The 21,416-nt window shown below is 39.8% G+C and overlaps 1 protein-coding gene across 1 annotated transcript in view; it reads right to left on the bottom strand.

The window, feature by feature from the left end:
- The window catches only part of LOC310855863 (semaphorin-7A), a gene marked incomplete at its 5' end in the record, with an annotated part of 30,444 nt that extends 12,536 nt beyond the window's left edge, over positions 1–17,908 (bottom strand). Inside the window, 9 exons of the mRNA XM_083761028.1 lie at positions 306–414; positions 1,108–1,292; positions 1,382–1,521; positions 2,133–2,240; positions 3,447–3,552; positions 4,146–4,241; positions 4,928–4,990; positions 13,011–13,150; positions 17,830–17,908. Of these exons, the coding sequence (XP_083617154.1) occupies positions 306–414; positions 1,108–1,292; positions 1,382–1,521; positions 2,133–2,240; positions 3,447–3,552; positions 4,146–4,241; positions 4,928–4,990; positions 13,011–13,150; positions 17,830–17,908 (1,026 nt within the window). The remainder of the gene's footprint in view (positions 1–305; positions 415–1,107; positions 1,293–1,381; positions 1,522–2,132; positions 2,241–3,446; positions 3,553–4,145; positions 4,242–4,927; positions 4,991–13,010; positions 13,151–17,829) is intronic.
- Between the last annotated feature and the right edge of the window lie 3,508 nt (positions 17,909–21,416).

The raw sequence follows: 21,416 nt of genomic DNA, 5'->3' as shown, positions 1-21,416 counted from the left end.
CCGATCACCCCTATATCTCCATATATGGATATGGCCTGTTCTGACATCGCTCCGCTCTAGTGGTGTATAAATTAGCCCATTATACCTTAGGCAGATTCTACAAAATGCCTTCTAAATCATTAGTTCTCACACTTTCAAGCTTTTTCATAAATGTAAAACAATTGTACAGTATATCTGCTATTTTTGAGAAAGCAGGCTGAAGATGGCACAGAATGCCATTCCACAATTATTTCACGATCACTTATTTTATCCCAGATTCAGACTGGATTTACAAAACATTGCGACTTAACTGACAATGAACTTACCATTCCAGGGCGAGAGCCAACGAAAGCAGTGCTGTAGCCCTTCAGTTTAGAGGTGGAGAAGGCCTGGTCAATGTCTTGAATGGAGTAGGCACATATCACTGTTCTGCCCCTGAACAAAACCATACCATGTTTTAGTTTAGACATATGAAAATACGTAATCTTATCTCTGATAACAAAACTAAATACGGCCAATTGCACATTTGTTTTTTCCACTCACCAATTTTTCACTTAAAAGTTTTTGGTTGTTTGGTTGTTTGTTTTTGGTTATGAGACGCACATTTCCAGTGATTAGATTCATGATTGTAATTCATGATTGTATAAATGCATTATCTGAGCTGTTTGAAAACAAAATTCAGTAGTTTTCTTGTTTGTTTCTGTTACCCATTAAAACTACGTCATTTTAGATTTTAGCGTTGACTATTCAAAAATGTACAATGTACATCTGCTATTTTTTTACATTTTTGAAAAATCTTGAAGTGCGAGAACTACTGATTTAGAAGCCATTTATAGAATTGGCCTCAGGTCGTAAAGGATTAAAGGTTAATTTGTACTTGAGGACCACTTGACTGACCCATTTTAATCTATGCTTGTATAATTGGCCTCACTAATGCTGATTATAATATACAAAAAATATGTGTCTCAGAGGAGGGCTGAGGACGTTTCAGTTTAGCAATATGCTTTTATCTAGGTTTACGCATTTCTGCATTTCTCTTCCTGTTTTTAATTGTTGCTTTTGAATTTTTTTGCCAGGTGAAGCCTGGCCTATTTTCTTCCAGGTTGGAAGATAGCTTTACCAGCTTACCATGCATTGGCAAACAAGCCATACATGACTCCTGCCCTGTTGTCCTGAGCTGTCAGCACCGTCACCACAGCCTGCTTGATGTTGTTGTACTGCTGCTGTGTGCTGCCGACACCACACATCAACCTGGCCTTCATGAAGGTGGTCCATGAGTTCTCCAGCAGTGCCTTAATACCCCCTTCATCCACCTGGGAAGTATACATATGTATGGTACGGATGGTATGGTAATAACGTTACATTGCGCAACAATAACATTAAATGGCATGTGAAAACCTACCGTACAGATTCGTCCAATGCGGGCCCTGTATGGCTCCTCATCCACCCTGGCTGTCTTGTTGATCTCACTGAAGAAGAAGTATACCTCCTCCTTGAACTTCTCTGACGATGGTATTACAGCAGCGCCAGCAAACTGCGGATCTTTGTCAAGAATGATGACATTTACACAAAAATGTCAGATCAAGATAATAACAAGTCCTAAAATATTATTTCTCCTATTTAAAAAATAACTAAAACTAAAAAAGAATAATATGAGATCGCTTTGCATGTGTATAATGAAAATCCACTTTCTATTTTAGAATTTTAACACCTTTTTTTTAAAGGAGCTACTTGTTTAGTAGTCTTATTATAATATATAATAGTGTAAAAATGTGTTAAATGATACTGCACCCAAAACAGGTTGTTTCATTCCACAGGTTCTCTCATCTCAATTTGAAACATAAGCAAGAAGTGAGATGAGAGACCATTTCTTAGTTTGTAGTGCACAATCTCTGCTTCTGCTTTCGTATTCCTTTCACATGCACATCTCCCTTCAACAACCAAGTAGCAGGGCACACAGTCTTCGAGGGATCTGAATAACCTTTAATCCCCGCCACAGACTTGGCAAATTTGAACATGCCCACACAATATCTTTCTCAGGCTGGCTGATTAAAAAGAAAAACTCCAATAATAATACAGCCTTGCACCACCCACTATTATTCACCACCCTCCACTAACCCTGCACTCGTCTCTACTTCTCTCCTCCTACTCACTCAGCAGCCAAACGTTCTCTGTCTTCAGGAGCTTCTGGGAGCCATACGTCCGTCGAATAGAGCCGGGATGACCTCCCACCGACGACATAGCAGAGTACAGACTCCCGTCTTTGGCGGGAGGGGGGTTGTCGGACACAGAGTGTGATGGATTGGTTTGAGGGACGAGAGGAAGTGGGAAGGAGATGGAGAGAAAAAGCCAGAGAGACGCAGAACGAGATTGAGTGAGACAGGAAGAAGGGAGGACATACAGAGAGAAAAATAAATGGATGTAGTGCGAGAAATACAGATAGGCAGAGAACAAGATTACAAAGAAGGCCAAGGTAGAGGATAGAGAATTTAAAAAAAAAAGTGTTGGCCAGACAGAGAAGACATCAAGGGGGAGAATCTGTCTGCGGCAATCAGCATCCACCCCCATCACTACATTTCAATCAACCCACTTAATGGTCTGTCTCCATGGCAATACAAAGGCAAGCTTTTGAAATCATGGCACTAATGGCTTCATTTGAACAGATTATTATTACAGCATGCAGCACTACTCAAGCAGATGACTGGCTCATTGGTTAAACAATCAATCTCAATCTGATTTAACTTCCTGCAATCTTCCATTGGTCTCAAGAATACCTTATGGATTATTTGTAATGTTTCTTTAATTATTCTAACAGCAAATTGTTTTATAAACAGTGTTGTGTCGGTTTTCTGTTCTGTCAATCTAGCTCTGATTGATTTGTTCCTTTTGAGCTCATAGTAAAGTGGTTCTGTGTGGCTAAAAGGGGTAGAACATGGCACTGGCATGCCAACCTTAGGGTAATGCAATGGGTAGAGGATATGGCACTATATATTACAGGGCTTGTGACTATTGCTAATGTGCAGAAAAGTTGCCAGGAATAGGGGTCTCATTTGTGGTACTAAAAGCTGCTTTTGATACTGTGTCAAAATACCATGTTAATTTGTGATTCAGGAGTGATAATGAGGTTTTGTATCTTTCTACCAAGGTGTTCTGTATCAAACACAAGCATTCAAAGCATTTCATAGTTGACTAATTGGTTTAGCCCCCTTCTCTCATCAGTGACGTGCGTAAATTTAAGTAAAATAAAAATATTTGAGCATTTCAGTCATTTCATTCATAACATTTGAAAGAAGTAAAAGAAAAAATAAGTAAATATAAAGTACCATGTACAATTCTGATAGTATCTACAATATGAATGAAAAAAAAGAGAACATAAATAAACAAAATGGTAACTAGTAATAGACTTAAATATGGTAATGTCTTTGCTATGTGTGACTGAAATGTAAACTTCCCATCATCATCAGTACCTGCAGGCAGGCTGATGAACCTCTGGGAGGGATAGGGTGGGGAGATATCCGAGGCGGACGCTATGTGCCCATTTCCCTGGACATCTGTCAACACTGTGTCATTTACCTGTAGGGAGGTAAAACATCTCAAAACCTGACACGTCCAATCATCCAAATTTAACATGTTATCGCCATTCTGGGCATGTCATTGTAGCAGAGTGGCTCAGAGCCTCTGCCTGAAGGCCTCAAGAGTCTAATATCTCCCCTTGTCCATAGGGATATCCCTTTGGTCAGGTGGTTAAGATGTTGGACTTTCACGTGGGGGACCTGAGTTTGAATCCCGGGTGTTACATCATATTTGTCGCATGGCGGTGCCAAAAGTATTCTATCTATAAGCTCACACCACGTTGTGAGCTTGCAATGCACGTTTATATAGGGCCTGGTCATTGAGAGCCCCTTTGAATATAATGCACCCAAATCCGGTGCCAAATCAAATTGGCGTCTGATTGATTAGAACAAAGGTATGTTCTTGACTGAATATTTCAGATTTTCATTCTGCACAGAAACCTGTATATCTCTCTCAAATAAAATCCACTTTACTATCATTCATTTAGCTGGGCACTCACTGTAACCCCTCAAGGACACGTTAAGAACCAATTCAATATACAACTGGGTATTGGGTGCGTCCTCTCCAGACTCTTCATAGACAAAATATCTTACCAGCAGCCAGCATTTTGGACTTCCAGCATTGGTCCCACAAACCACGAAGGTGTCATTCACCTTTTGAATGACTGTGATGAAATTATCACACTCCAACTGTATGAGACCCAGGGAGAGATGGAGAAGGACACACAGAAGGAGAACAGGCGATAGATGAAGAGAAAGGGAGAGGAATAGAGAATTTGGAACTGAATAAGAAAATCTGGAAGTGTTCCATTTTCTAAACATTTTGGCAGAGAACACAGTGGACTTTACCCCTACAATACAAAGTGATTGCAGTGACTTCAAAGCTCCTTATGCTTCACTTACTTGTCAAGTACAGAAAAAGAACCTCTACCCTTAAGACGCTGCTACATGTAATGTGAGAATAAATACTAAATGCAACCTTCAGGCATAATTCCTGTATGGTTTTATTTGTCATGTAAGACTAAATGAACATCAGCATCCCCTTGCACTAAGAGTATTATTTTCAATAAACAAATATCACAATAGTATTAAGCATGCACAAGGAATCAGTCCAGCGATTTGCAAGATTAGCTCTAGACAAACACACACGCACGCACACACACACACACAGTCTGTCCCTCTTATGGCTAGCCACCTGCAGAGCCATGACATCACATTATCACACTGGTGCAATGCATGACTAACCTCACTGTAGTGGTGCTGAAGAGGATGATGACAATGATGATGCCTAAGGATAAGGATGATAAAGTGATGGAACAGGAAAATGATGCTTTACAACAAGGATGACAGAGCAGTCTGAACAGTGAATCATCTACCTTAGGCGGCGCAGACTTTGCCATGCAAGTCGCCTTTGCAGTCTCATCAGTTACCACAGGGATCTGTGGGAGGAATGGCATTTGTTATTTTGTACTCAGTCAGAGACTTTCATCAAGAAACCATTAATTGCAATGCTATTGCATTAGGTTTGACGGTAATACATACAATTAACATAGTAATATAGTTCATAACTAGAAAATTCGCAATTTTAAAAAATTGCAGAGTGTGGTTGCCGCAGTGGCTTACATATGCCCCTCCCACTAGTATTGCCAGCCAATTACAATTTCAAGTCACACCTTAGATCATGCGTAAGTCATTCGGAGGGGATTTAACCCCCGAAATTCATGTTTTTGCGACAAACGGTTACATTTCTCGCATTTGCGGCGCCCCCTATGGATGAAAATGGAATTGCTTTTAGAACTTGGTTGATTGAACCACCCCGGACATGTGATTGAAATTTGGGATGGATTGGACATTCCGTTCATGATTTATGGCATTTTTGTGATATAGGCCCCTCCTACTAACTTCGGAAGACGATTACGGCCGAACGATACGCACTTTCAAAATTCTGCGGCTCGGTTTTAATTGGATGGGTCCAGAGATCACGTGTGCCGATTTCTGTGAGATTTGAACGAAATCTGTAGGAGGAAAAGCAAAAAGTGTGTTTTGGACAAAATTCAAAATGGCGGAAAATCTATCATGGCGGAAATGGGCGTGGCCTATATGGGGAGATGCGTCATGACCCAAGGAATCCAGGGAAAAAATGATTTTGATTTTACGACCTACGGTTCAAGAGTTATAAGCCAAAAGGTAAAGTGGGCTGTTATAGCGCCACCATGAGGCCGACCTATAAAATTATAATTTTAATTAATTTTAGTGATAATTAAGAAATATCCCTAACAGTTTTGTAACTATAGTGATTACAGTCTCCGAGGAACAAATACTTTTATGTGAATTTTTGCCTTTTCCCATTCATGTCAATGGGGAAATTTAATTCACTAATAAATTCATATCAATTAAACTATACAACATTTCTCTTAACAAAATACACGCACACGATTCCCGATTTTTCCGGTCAATTTGACATATGGCTCAAGTGCGTACAGCGTACAGTGTGGGAGGTATAAAGCGTCAAAATAAAGACTACTCCAGTGAAAAAAAAATAATAATAATAATAACTAGAAAGCAGTTCCTGTAGAAACTGCGTGGGCTCGCGTAAAATGCTTTGTATAAAGTTATTGCCGTGTCAAGTTTGAAACTCGGGGACCGGAGTAATGGTGTTACCATTGGTGGTCTAAGTCCATAATCAAAATTTCTGGACTGTAACATATTGTAAAGAAAAGTAGAAAATGTATTAAAGCTGAAGTAAAAGTTAAAAAAGTATGAACATTTGTAAAAACTATAGTTTAAGCATAAATAACTGCATAAAGCGGAAATAAAGTATGTGGAAGTAGTATAATGCCCAAAAAGGGGCAGAATAAAGTAAGTAAAGTATTACTGTCTACTAATGATTTGTAATGTATGAATAATGCTTTACAATGTATTCTTGATGAATCAAGAAAAGGTAAAAAAGAAAAAAAATAGTCAATCCAATGGAGTATACATATAAAAGCATTCATGAGCTTAACAGAAATAGCATACTTTTACATGTAAATAGAAGGTTCAAATAGCATATAGGCCTATCTTTAAAAGCATAAACACAATGATTATTGATAATGGTCTAAGATATTTCTTAAAAAAAATATTAAGATAAAAAATATTAAGTTCTTTATTATTATTTTTTTCCTTTTAAGTTTAAAAAAAAGTTAAAGTTTTAATTTTTTAATGTTTTTCATTTTTTTTCATTTTTTAATTTTTTAATCATGCTAATGCTAACATGCTAACATGCTAATGCTAACATGCTAACATGCTAATGCTATCATGCTAACATGCTAATGTTAACATGCTAATGCTATCATGCTAATGCTAACATGCTAATGCTAACATGCTAATGCTAACATGCTAACATGCTAATGCTAACATGCTAATGCTATCATGCTAACATGCTAATGCTAACATGCTAACATGCTAATGCTAACATGCTAACATGCTAACATGCTAATGCTAACATGCTAACATGCTAATGCTATCATGCTAACATGCTAATGCTAACATGCTAATGCTAACATGCTAACATGCTAATGCTAACATGCTAATGCTATCATGCTAACATGCTAATGCTAACATGCTAATGCTAACATGCTAACATGCTAATGATAACATGCTAATGATAACATGCTAATGCTATCATGCTAACATGCTAATGCTAACATGCTAACATGCTAATGCTAACATGCTAACATGCTAATGCTAACATGCTAACATGCTAATGCTATCATGCTAACATGCTAATGTTAACATGCTAATGCTAACATGCTAATGCTAACATGCTAACATGCTAATGCTAACATGCTAATGTTAACATGCTAATGCTAACATGCTAACATGCTAATGCTATCATGCTAACATGCTAACATGCTAACATGCTAATGTCAACATGCTAATGCTAACATGCTAACATGCTAATGCTATCATGCTAACATGCTAATGCTATCATGCTAATGCTAACATGCTAACATGCTAATGCTAACATGCTAATTTTTAAGTTTTCATTTTTTTCAAATTTCTTTCAATTTTTCCATTTTTTTTCATTTTTTTCATTTTTTTAATTTTTTTTTCATTTTTTAATTTTTTTTTAAATTTTTTTTAAATTTTTTTTTTATTTTTTTTATTTTTTTTTACGTTTTTTTAATTTTTTTATTTTATTTTTATTTTTTTGAAAATATTTTTTTATAAACGTGTGTGTGTGTGTGTGCGTGCGTGCGTGCGTGCGTGCGTGCGTGCACTTGCGAGAGCTGTGTAAAGGCCAGCCAATAGGAAGACAGGGTGTGTGTGTGCGTGCGTGCATGCGTGCGTGCGTGCTCTTGCGAGAGCTGTATAAAGGCCATCCAATTGCACAAATAGCAGACCTACAAGCCCACAAGGTATCGCAGAGCAACTCATTGAGATCTTGTAACTTTAATTTCAGCCCTGTAATTAAGCTCTTATATGTCTCAGCTGTGGAAGTGTAAAAGACAAACAAGTGGCGCGCAACTTGAAGGTCTTGATCTTGAATGGTCTTGAATGGGGGGAAACTATGCCCGAACAAATTGCTCTATCGCAAAAAGTAAAAGTCGAATGCAAATAATTTCTTCGCTGTGAGTGGCCTGAGATATTGAGGTACACCATGTGCGATTGTGGTGTTGGTACGATCGAAAATGTGGTTATAAGAGCGAGTTAAGAATTGTCATCGCGATAATTTCCTCGTAAGATTTCTACAATGGATGTCAATGAGCAGCTTGACTGTATTTGTGTCACTTAAAAGGCCGTAGTTCACATTCTGTATGTCTCTGTGTTTTGGTGGTCACATTGTGTGAAAGAGGACATGTGTGGCTACAAAATGACCAAAGGACATGCGTGTAAAGTGAATATTTTGGCCGGGACGGCAATTTGTTTGGTAAATTTTCAAGGAAAGATTTTCTGTTTGTACACTCTAGTGAAAGAAGCCCTGCACTCTAAGTTGGCACTAATTAGGCGAAACGGCCTGCGATTGAACTGAGATTTCGGAAAAAACGTTTAACGTATTCGAATACGGTTTGAACCACGAAAAAGTCCAGAGTCGTGTGAGCTTTCTAAAGTTTAAATCACGTTTCTACGACAAAGTATGCCAGAGTAATGAGGCTGCAAAAGTGAGGTTGATTTAGAGATAAATCCCATACATTGTCAATGGGAGGAAAAACTATAAATAAAGTTAAATATTTTAAAAAGTATAAACTTTTTCAAAACAACTTTTTCACCAATTAAAGTTCAAACATAGATGAACATTATAAAGTTTGAATGAAGTTTCAAAGTGAAAGTATGACGGAGTAATACGAGCTCAAAAAAGTTAACTGTGAAAAATGGGACCTTTCTTCCATCGACTCTCACTATAAAGAAAGTAAAAAAAAGTTAAAAAGTTAAAAAGTATAAAAAGTATAAAACTTTGTAAAAAAAAAAAAACAAGCATAAATAACTGCAAAGAGCTGAACAGTTTGAAGTTTGAACTACATTTCTAGCATAAAGTATGTGGAAGTAGTTACGTGACAAAAAAAGTGGCGGAAATTGGAATAAAGAAGTATAAATAAATAAATATAAACTGGCAGTAACAATTGTGTGCTCGCTGAGGCGAGCCCACAATAAAGTGTCACAGTTACAAGAGTCTGGTTGCCCATTCGGGCAACCACACTAACTAAATTCCAAGGATGAACTATGAAGAGTGCACAGCATTCTGCTTAAAAAGACTACCTAAAACAAGAAAGATTTTCTCCTCAGAGCACAGGTGTGACACCTGCCACAGGTTAAAACTAACCTGTGGCAGGTTAAAACTAATCCGTGGCTCCCGACATGCGTGGCAGGTTAAAACTAACTTGTGGGCCATGCCCATGACAGGTTAAAACTAACCTGTAGGCAATGGCAGGTTAAAACTAACATGTGGCTTCCTGGGGTGCAGTACTTAGTTTAGACAGTATTTGGTTTAGACTAGTCATTGGTTAGACCATGCAGTCATTAGTCCTACAACTACAATCTATCTCAAACCCTCATCCTAACCCTAACCTCCCACGGGTCGGCACACCTAAACCTAACCTTAACCCATGTCTAACCAATGACTAGTCTGAACTAAGTATGCACCCCACTTCCTGTGAGGTTAGATTTAGGTTTGGGTTTTGGGTAGGGTGTCGGACTAATGCCTGTCGGACTGTTAGTATGTCAGACCAAACTGAAACTCATGCACCCGTGACAGTGTGACCAAACACTGTCCATGTTTTGTTCTTTACATGCCTATCAATGGTGCACAGATTGCACACTTTTAGGTAATATATGGACAGACAAACAAACAACGTATAAACTTGGTTCTTTATTGAGAAAACAACAAACCAATCACAATTAGCTATCTCAACGTAGCAAACAATATGTGTTCCAGGACTGTCGCAAGCACACCTGAACACTGATTGGGGCCAATTTGGGCCAAACCAACTCTGTGGACAGGGATTTTTGTGTCAGAGAAGGATACTGAGCTTTGACAAGACTTTGAAAAAACAAGATCTACAAGCCTAAATTAATTGAAATGTACCGTACCTAATGTATTTTGTGCCAATTTTCTACGCGCACACACACTACGCAGACAATTATAATTTAATGTTAAATAACTGATCGTACTAGCAGTACAAAAGGTCACATATATCACACCCCTGCCTCATCCGAGACAGGGGTGTGACAACAGGCCTCTCCCAAGCCATGTAGCTTATTGTGAGCCAGCAAGGTTGAAAAGATCCATGGAATCCTAAGGGAAAACAAATTTTGAGAGCTATTTGGCAAAATGTGAATCTGTCGGCACTGACATGATACTGACCATGGACATGGCAATGACATTATTCTGACCATGATACTGACCATGGTACTGACATGATACTGCATGACCATGATAGACATTGAACCAAATTGAGAGCATAATGTGTTAGGTTGTTGGCAAATGAGATTGGATGGTGACTGGGTATACTGTATACTATAGGGAACAGCCTGACTGCTGTGACTGGCTGAACTCTGAATTCTGACGTAATTTCTCTGTTCATCGCCAATGGCAAAACTTGAGACGGGGGGAGGGACAAAATTTAGCGGACATTTGACCGGAATGCTCTTACCGTGGTCAATGGCAAATCTTGAGACGTGTGGGGACAAAATCTGTTTATAGAAGGGGCTAGCGCCCCTTAAAAATCCCACTTATATGAAGTGAGGGGCAATCTTATCATCACATTTTACATCACATCATTCTGTGCTCAGCCAATAAAATCATCACATTCCGTGGTACAAACACACAAAGCTGTGCATAGGAGGGGCTAGCGCCCCTCAAAATCTGTGAAAATGACATTCACTATGGGTGCTGGCTGTTTTCTCAGTTTTATGATAATGTTGAGACGCACACGTTGAGACTGTTGTGTGTGAGTGTTGCAGGCGTTCTACGTTACAGTGCTTTCTCTCTGGCTGAACTATCGCAATGCTTTTATTTATTTTTGACAATGGAAAATAGCATAATGTTTGTCACTAATAACATAAAGGTGGTGTCTTTGGCCAGCATTAGTGTTGGCGAGTAGAGCCAGACCTGTTTTATCAAAGGCTTTACTGTCCACTTGATTTTAGCATGGGTGTCCTGTCCTCGTTGGGAAACACACCCCTAACAAAATAATACCCTGCTGTGACAGTGGCTTTTTAGACTCACTGCACTACCACAACTGCTTTGCAATTGCGCTTGCATGAGTGAACGTTAAGCCTGCAGTCATTTTTTTTTAAATCACACCTGTGTGAAGTGACGGGCGCTCTTATCAGTATACATAATCAATACATCAACAACTGAATTTATGGGATTGGTTAGCCGATTTTATTTATCATTAGCCGATTTATCATTAGCCGATTTCTTATCATACATCGATCATACATCATTATACATCATCTCATTCCGGCCAATGGTTTCAATAATGGTGCCATTGGCATTCAATGTTTGTGTTTACACAAACCCTCAAAGCTGGACATAGGAGGGGCTAGCGTTCCTCAAAAATCACACTTGTGTGAAGTGAGGGGCGCTCTTATCGTCATACAGCATAATCATACATCACATTACATGCTCAGCCAATCAAATCATCATCACTATGTGGTACATCCACACAAACACACAAACCTGGGCTATAGTGCCCCTCAAAAAATAGAACACAGTGATATGAAATACCATAGTATACTGTACAATAGCAATCTGTTTGGCTAGTCAATGTTGACACTGGGCCACACGACAGTAAGGCTATACAAGACATTCTTTATTAGCTTGAGTTATCTTCTGCCTCTTCATGGACAGAGATAAGCTTGGCTCCACTTTTATTCTTATAACTAATTAATACATAAGCTTTTAGCTAGAACTTTTGAACAGCTAGTTTTTGCCTTCCCTCTTTATTTGTCTTAATGTTTTTGTATTGTCCCTTCGTTTGTCTGTGAAGCACTTTGTAAACCTGTTTTCGAAAAAGTGCTATACAAATATAACATATTATTATTGCATGATTGATTTCCTCCACTGTCGGTGTGTGAATCATGTGTGTGCGAATGGGTGAATGTAACGCACATAATGCACTTTAGAGACAGGTGCTATATACAGTATACAACACATCGTGTTGTGATGCGTCGTGAGCTTGTATGTTGTCTATTGTCACTATTTTATCTTTATAATAATACAAAGGAAAGGTTTTGGAGATTTTCCCAAATTCATCAGCCACTGCGAGGATTTTACCAGTCCATTACATTTTTGGAATAGAACAGAACCCCCAAATGATACATGATCTCATGCCATATGGGCTAATAGAGTGGACACACTGACAACAGATAGAGCCAGTTGGAACAATTGGAGCAATTTCCACACTGTTCTACCCCTCCTCTCCTTCCTTGTTATTCCTAGTGGTGAGGTGGCCTTGACTGGTTAGAGTAATTGTCTCATAACTAGAAGGTCATGTGGTTGGTTGGTCTCCATAACAACTATGTGACCTGTCATAGTGTCCTTGACCAATATACCGACTCCCCTCCTAGCTCACTAACTGCTTAGATCAGTGTTTCTCAACCAGTGGTTCAGGGACCACCAGTGGTCCTTGAGGGGGTTCCAGGTGGTCCCCAGCTAAATGATGGAGAGTTGGTAACTTACGGTAACTCTTAAGATAAAATGAAAAGAATGTTTCATTTTACGCTCTCAAGAGTTAAATTATTGTTAATCTGCAATTCTGCATTACTTAATTGGAGAATGTAGAATAATTGTTATTTTTACAGCATGGAATTGTGGGGGAAATAAATCTTATCCAACGACAATAAATTATTCTTAGTTTTGGGTTTGAGAGCCTAAATCTCATCCGTTGGTAATTCGTGGCTCAAATGGCAAAAGGTTAAAAAACTACTGGCTTAGATAGAAAAAAGAAGGAAAGCTGTAAGTGTTGTGTATACCTGCTGGTCGCGGACCCCTCTGTTGGTGAATGTCAACACGTAGATCACTGCCTGTCCCCCCACGTAGATGGTGTTGGTTCCCTCCTGATGGTACATGCTTAAGTAGTTCTCGGGTTTGGTGAAGTGGAACCTGGGTGGCTCTGTAGGTCACACCAAAATACTGTATTAACATACCGTACCTGTATACAAATGCATGAAATATTGTAATGAATTTTATTGAGTTGGATTTAATTGAATTCAAAAGAATTGTGACAATAAAATAACAAATATTCCCACTATGATCTTATACAGTAAGAGAATAAGGCCAATTCCATATCCAGACGGTGAACCCTGGCATCCCAGAAACACCCCTTTGCCTACACTCCTACTCATGACTCATGAAATAATTACATTTACATAGACAGATTATAAACATTAGATTTCTTCAAATCATGTCTAATGTCTTTATGCCGTCATGTTAAAATTAGAATGGTTTCAAAGTATTCTAGATTTTAAGGCTTTTATGCATGTCTACAGTAAATTGTCAGTGTTAATGTAAGTCTGATTTAACTCTGAGAGAACTAAATGGTCCCATACAAGTCCATTTTTTTCCATTTCATACACTCGCTGAGTTAAACTGACACTGAAGGATTTTACTGTGTAATAATGTGTTATTTATTTTATTATTGTGGTTACTATAGGTATAGCTCTGGGCAAACAGACTATAGTAATTGTAAGTAAAACACTGAACCCCTGCATGTTTGCTAAGTAAAATCATTATTAGGTCAGAGTTAGGGCTGTATAGTATACTCAAGGCCACATATGACCACATTTTTGATGGTTTTGGTCTCACCTGCAAGTCAACTCATTCATATATATATATATATATATATATATATATATATATATATACATACATGTATAATCTAACAAATTACTGTCTGTATCTATATGTGCACTGTATGTATCTATACAATGTACTATATGCACTGTATTTAAGTATATACCTAGGCTACAGTATAGAGTAGGCCTATACATACTGTGTAGTATTATATGGAAGTTTATATCTTGTCACAGTGGCTTATTGTCTCCACCAGGCCGAAGGCATGTGGGGAGAGTATGTTTTGCACTCCGTCCGTCCGCGTGTCCGTCCGTGTGTCCGTCCGTGTGTCCGTGTGTCCGTGAACAGCTAATCTCGGCCACCGTTAACCCGGTCGATGCCATATTTTGCACACACACTCCCTGGATGCCAACCATGAACCTCTGCCCCAAACTTTCCAGAACGGCCTGTTATAGCGCCACCAGGAGGCCGCTTTGTGCAAAACAAGTTTTTCCATGCCATATTTTGCACACACACTCCCTGGATGCCAACCATGAACCTCTGCCCCAAACTTTCCAGAACGGCCTGTTATAGCGCCACCAGGAGGCCGCTTTGTGCAAAACAAGTTTTTGCACAGTACACCTACAGATTCTGTCCAAACATCACGCAAATTGGTACACAGTCTCTCTAGAGCCATTCAACGAAACAGGTCTTTCAGATTTATCACACTCCTGATTGGTTAAGATTGGCTTCCAAAGTTCACAGGAGTGCTCAGTTTCAAACAAAATGCTGCAAATCATGAACACATCGCGTGATTTCCGTGAAATTGTGCACCCACATTCCCACTAGGCCGAGGACGAAATGCCACATGAACAATTTCAACTCAGCCTCAAGGTGGCGCTATAACTGGCCGAAAAGTGTTTTTACCTCTAACTGCACGGATCTGTGGATAACCTGGTGGAGACCTGTGCCCGGAAGGGCACTTTTTCTAGTTATCGGTATCATCTGAGCAACGAGGCAGTCGATCCCCTTTACAATATGTTGATCCCTGGGAGATGTATTGCTGAGGTGGAGCACTCGATTTTGCAACCAAACCATATTAATTAATGAAGTTGAAGACATAATAAACATGACGTTGGGGTGTGTTTTGTGTTTTTCTGCATGTGTTTGGATATTTTGAACATGATTTCGGCGACTGTGACATCATCGCACAGAATGTCAGTTCTTCCTGGACTATACAATGGCCCATGTTTCCTGTGGAACTTGGGCCATTCCACCAAAATGTGGAATGCCCACCAAAAAGTAATTAAAGGACCACTTCACCACTTTTCAACTTCTCTTCCTATAATTGGTCCTCACTAATGTTCATGATAAAATACCACCATTTTCACCAAGAGATGTTGAAAAGTTGGTGAAGTGGTCCTTTAAGACATGCGAATCCCCTGACTCCTTCAAAACCGCTCTCAAAGGGAACCTACGGACGGCTGCATTTCAAAACTGGCCCCCGTAACATCTGAATCCACCACCCACCCCTTTTCCCCCTCACTGTTTATGTTTTTCCCCTTTTTAGCTCCTTTTATGATGATTTCCTGTTTTTGGCTATATGTTAAATGTTCTGATGAATTGAAAATGGTGGACCCATATTGTAAACAAGTGTAATGCTTTATGCCATAAAGCATTACACTTGTTTACAATATGCTTGAAATGTACTGTAGTTCTGCAAACTAATAAATTAATAACAAATACTTCAATCAATCAATCAATCAATCAATCAATCAATCAAATAGGTTTGGGTGCAAAATCGGCAAAGTTGCTCTCTAACCCGCTGTGCAAGTCAAACACTGAGTTGTTGATGCCCGGGATTGAACCTAAAACCTTATGGTTCAAAGGTGAGTACTGACTGAGCTACTCAGAGCGCAATATGTATACTGTTTATAGTATATCTACTGTAATGTGTATATATCTACAGTACATAAACTATGTATATACATAATAGTATATCTATAGCCTACTAAAGCATACTTAGGCCTATGCACTTTTTGGATGTAGACAAAGAAAGTCATACTATTTTCATCTGAATCTTTCCCTAGAAAGTCATTTTTGATCATGAGTCAAGGTCCTCCGATAAATATTTGCCAAGCAATTCTGTCTAAGTCATGAATTCAAAAGAGCTTTTTCACTGATGTGCTTTGTGCATGCTTTGAACCATAAGACAAAGAGAGAGAGAGAGAGAGAGAGAGAGAGAGAGAGAGAGAGAGAGAGAGAGAGAGAGAGATTCGTATAGGAGAATGTATCGTCGCTGTCCATGGTGCTGAAAGGCTCCTCTGGTGCTTGTGCTTGACTAGATTATTCAGGCTACAAAACGATGGAGGGGTCGTTTTATCGATTTTCATTCTCCTTTTACTATTTCCTTTTCGAGTAGCCTATACTGAAGGTCTTAATATTGTGGTGACATCACCTTTACACATTGTCTGTCTGACTGTGGCTATTGCATAACATCAAGTTTGATTCATATCACGGGCATGCATGCACGTATAAGGCCATCTGCACCGTGTTTGTGTTGCTCATCTCTGACAGGAGATGGACTGTTGCATCGCCGCATATTAACTGGATCTACATGCCTGGCTCTATCGATTGTGAATACATTACAGAGCAGTGTGCGTGCGACGTATAGTGCTGGCGTGAGGGGAATAGTTAATTGCGAGTCATCTTGGTACTGCCTGGAATTTTCCATTGGATACAGTTATACCATAGACTTAGTAAACTGGACCTCAGTTGGCTCTGTACACAGATTTTTACATCAAATTGCTGTGCCAACAGTAGCCGATCTACAAGCTCACAACGCATCTCAGCGGGATGTGCTGATGTGAGTTTGTAGATCTGCTCTCTGCTACCTACAATTCAATTAGGCATTTAGCCCCTCTCTCTGTGTGTGTGTGTGTGTGTGTGTGTGTGTGTGTGTGTGTGTGTGTGTGTGTGTGTGTGTGTGTGTGTGTGTGTGTGTGTTTGTGTGTGTGTGTGAATGAATGGTGGCTGGCTGCTGCGGAAGGCTACTATGATCAACCCCCGCACCTGCATTGCAGCGCTGCAGCACGGAGCTACGAGCTACAGCAATGTCGACCTCCAAAAAGAAAAAAAGAATCATGCACCACAGCAACGATTCATTTCATAGTGCTGGTGGACTCTGTTTTAAATGCACCCGATAGCTACATTTAGACTTTTGTTAAAACGTATATAGAGTTATAGATCTACAAGCATATAAGCAACCAACCAAGGAACGGGAATCTTGACAGATGACATACAGATGTGAACATTTTAACGCGTCCTAATTGGTAAACAACCAGTACAGCTCATCTGCTCTGTTTCAATGACGTAACCCACGAATGTTGCTACGCAATATTATGAGTATGAGCGCAATCCATGAGTTATGAAAAATCACGATGACGAATTATCATAGACCACAAAATATTTGCTAAATAGACTGATGAGTAGCCTATAGCTATGATGCTCGGATACGCGTATATGCATATAGTGTCAGTCAATAACAGATACAAAGCTGTTTCCTAATCATGCAAAAAAAACATGTGTACAGGGCCTATAGCTGGTGGGGGGGGGGTTTACTACTTGGGCAGGGGGAGGGGGTTAATATTGGTCTATCAATCCAATAGAAGCACCACGGTGGTTTCATCTATTTGTGCATTTTGATGCAATTCTTTCAATATTAGGCTATTGGCCAATAATTGGGTGCAACACTTAGAGATTAAATAGCTAGCCCTCATTCATTCATTCATTCATTCATTCATTCATTCATTCATTCATTCATTCATTCATTCATTCATTCTTTCTTTCTTTCATTCATTCACTCATTCACTCATCCATCCGTCAATCACACCGATCCAAATCATCCCACCATAGCCTTCAACAATTGTTCATAAAACGGCCAGACGCGGCTCGGGACGTGACACACAGCATAAAACAATTGTTCCAATATTGAAACCAGAAAACATAGAGTCTGCCTACCGTGCACAACAAATTTCAGGCGAGGTGACTTCACAGCGCAAACCACAGCAAAAAGCGACACCAAGATTAAATGTTTCATCTTTGAAGGAAGACAGACAGTCCACCTATAGACAAAAAAAGAATAACAATACGTTCTCCAAAAAGCAAATTTCCTTCTCTCGTTGTCAGCCACCTATTATTTCGCTGTTAAAACGTCCTCGCGCTGATTGGCCCCCAGTCCGTGCAAGGAGAATGTTGTCCGTGTGCCTTCAGTTCGCTTCGGAGAGGAACTCGGGGTATCAGGCTGCAGACAGGCAGGCTCCACCTCGAAAACAAAAGGAGGGAGCGCCAAAACACAGAAGCGCTTTGGTAAAATAAATACTTTTGGAACCAGTGAGAATGTGCTGCCTGCTGGAACATGTGCCCAGCAATATTGTGCGTCAGTCAGTAGTCATAGTAGCCTACTTGTTGCAGACCAGAACAAGAGGAATCACCGATTTTCATGTTCTAAGAATGGCTGGTTTCTTTTGAGTTTCAATTATTTAATTATCTTTATTAGCTATACATGGTAGGCCTATTCCAGGCCCATTCCAGGCCGTTCCAAATAATCAACCAAATTGTTATGATCAAGATCTGTTTCGTTTATAAGTGGTCAATACATTGTTATAAACCCTGAAAATACACCAAATTGATCAAAAACGTTAAATCCCTATAATTCCGAATTGCCATTTCTTCGTTTTCTTTTCACAATAAAAGCTAGAATATTAATTACCAGTAAGTAATTTCACCAAACAGGCAGCTAGGCTGTCCCAATCATCAATCAACTTCTATTACTGTAGTAAATCAATAACTGTCAATGGCCACTTCAGAGATGAGTCAGCAATGTGTTTCTGCAAAGTAAACTGCCTCATTTTAAATGATAGCCGCACAGTAGACTTTTAGTAGACTTTCAGTAGACTTTAACTTCTACTCGTCTCCACTACATCTCAGAGGCAAATATTATATTTTTACTCCACTACAATTATTTAAAACTTTAGTTTCTTATCTTTTTTTTGAGCGGTGCATGCAGTTGCACACACCATCTCCAATGAATATCTTAGTGTGTCCCTTTGTCCGTATGTCCCTGTGTCCCTATGGGTGTTTAGAGTGGGTGTTTGACCCCTGCATGCAGCATGCTGATTGGGGTCAGGAAGGGTCATTGCAACCCTCAGGAACAACAGTGCTTGACAGGGAGGAGGGCTTGACGCACGCACGCACGCACGTGCACATATGCTCACACACACGCACACGCACACACACACACACACACACACACACACACACACACACACACACACACACACACACACAGTCTGTCCCTCTTATGGCTAGCCACCTGCAGAGCCATGACATCACATTATCACGCGAGCGCAAGTAATAGTTTTCATCCATGTCGCCAGTTGATGCGCATGTGCCGTGCCAGTGTATGACGTAATGACTACCTGTGCTTGATATGGCAGTGGTGTCAGATTACATACATGTATACATAGGGGCATTACCTTTAATCCTCCCGACACTAAAACATATCGTCATTACGTCACCATCGAAAACCAATCACACCCTGGCATTGGGTCCTTTAATCCACATCTTTATTACGTCATCATTGAGAGCTATAGTTATACCCTGACGTCATATGTTGCTATGATACATACGCATCAAACGGGGCATACGCAAAGTAACCACAGTATACCGCTAATCAACTTACAAATTACATATATATATACATTTCAGAGGCATTTCCTTTAATCCACCCGACACTGATCGACATATACGTCACCATCGAAAGCAGTCTCTTACCATACCAATACTACTTTTTTACCTCCAAAAACTAGGTACGTATCACATTCTCTCTCCCCTCAGTCTGTGACTCCACCATGGCCACTCCCACATTCATTTCCACCACACTGCAGTCCCATTTACACACCTGTCTTCAACTCCCTCGTCAGCCCACCTGTGAACACTTTGCCAATCAACCTGCTCCTATAAAACTGGACTCTTCACAAACTCTCATTGTCAGTTCATAGTTTGATGTCATGGTTGCTTGTCTGTGGATTCCTGTTTTGACTACTTTGTCATTTTGCAATTGCCTGATTCCTGCCTACTGTAAGATCTGCCTTATTCTTTATTAAATACTATTCTTGTTTGTTGTTACTCTGCACTTGGTTCGACTCTGTACATCCATGACAAAACCTAATAATTCAATATTTCAAACTTTCTTTCACAGAGAAGCTGAGATTTGACAGTTTGTAGCGGTCGACAGTACTTGCGGGCTCTGCTTGCGCACTAGTAGGCCATTTATGGCCTACTTGTGTGCAACAAGCAAGTAGGCACTCGACAGAGTGCAGTTCTAGTTACTTGCGCAAGCAGAACGTGCAAGTAATAGTTTTCTTTCTCGTATGTCGTTTGATGAGTATGCGCCGTGCCAGCGTCTGAGGTAATGACTACTTGTGCTTGATATGGCAGTGGTGTCAGATTACATACATGTATACATTATGTCATTACGTCACCATCGCAAATCAATTACACCCTGGCATTGGGTCGTTTAATCCACATCTTTATTATGTCATCATTGAGAGCTAGTTGTACCAGTTATACCCTGATGTAATATGCTGCTACGATACATACGCATCAAACGGGGCATACGCAAAGTAACCACAAACAGTATACCGCTAATCAACTTACAAATTACATATACATATACATAGAGGCATTTCCTTTAATCCACCCGACACTGATCGACATATACGTCACCATCGAAAGCCGCCACTCATCCGTATTAATTACAACATTACGTAATTGATTGTTGTTAAGTAACGAAAGAATTAATTTGAAATGCTTAAATAGAATTACCTTCACGTTCCTTCATGTTCTTCAACAGTTCTTCAACAGAAGAACATGAAGGTATTCCATGTTCTTCTTTCACAGAGAAGCTGAGATTTGACAGTACTTGCGCGCTCTGCTTGCGCACTAGTAGGCCATTTATGGCCCACTAGTAGGCCATAAAGTGAGGGGTGCTTTTATCATCATACATCATCTCATTCTGACCAATCACAATTTGCTTTTGTCTTTTTGTGGTGCGGTTACGTGGGAAGCCCCTGACCTGCAGACTGACCATCAGGCTGTCATTGCCAGCTGCATTGCTTGCTGTGCACTGGTACATGCCGCTATCCTGAACCTGAGCGTAACGCACTTCTAGAGTACCATTCGTCAAAACCCTGATTCGGCCCGTCAAAGAAAGCAAAGATTTGCGGGCTGAGGTCCAGGTGATGTACTTTGCTCAGCCAATCAAATCATCAATATGGGTTGGTAAGCCAATCACAAGCCCATGTTTGTGTTTATACAAACCAGGAAAGCTGTGCATATGAGCTCAGAATTGTGAGTAGGTGACTTCTTCCACCACTGTCCACTGCTAAACAAATCCATAGCCTACATGACACACAAGGCTCTCTGAATGGCAATTGTATACAGTCAACCTACAATCTACAGTATATAGCTCATGTCTTTGTTTGGGATAAGCTAAATATTGGTTATTATTATTATCCACCTGACTGTCAAAAGTGAGGTCAATC

Source organism: Protomyctophum parallelum (genome assembly GCF_964188405.1).
Source record: "Protomyctophum parallelum genome assembly, chromosome: 3".
Lineage (NCBI taxonomy): Eukaryota > Metazoa > Chordata > Actinopteri > Myctophiformes > Myctophidae > Protomyctophum > Protomyctophum parallelum.
The sequence above is the reverse complement of the archived record's forward strand: the minus strand, read 5'-3'. Positions and strand labels throughout refer to the sequence as shown.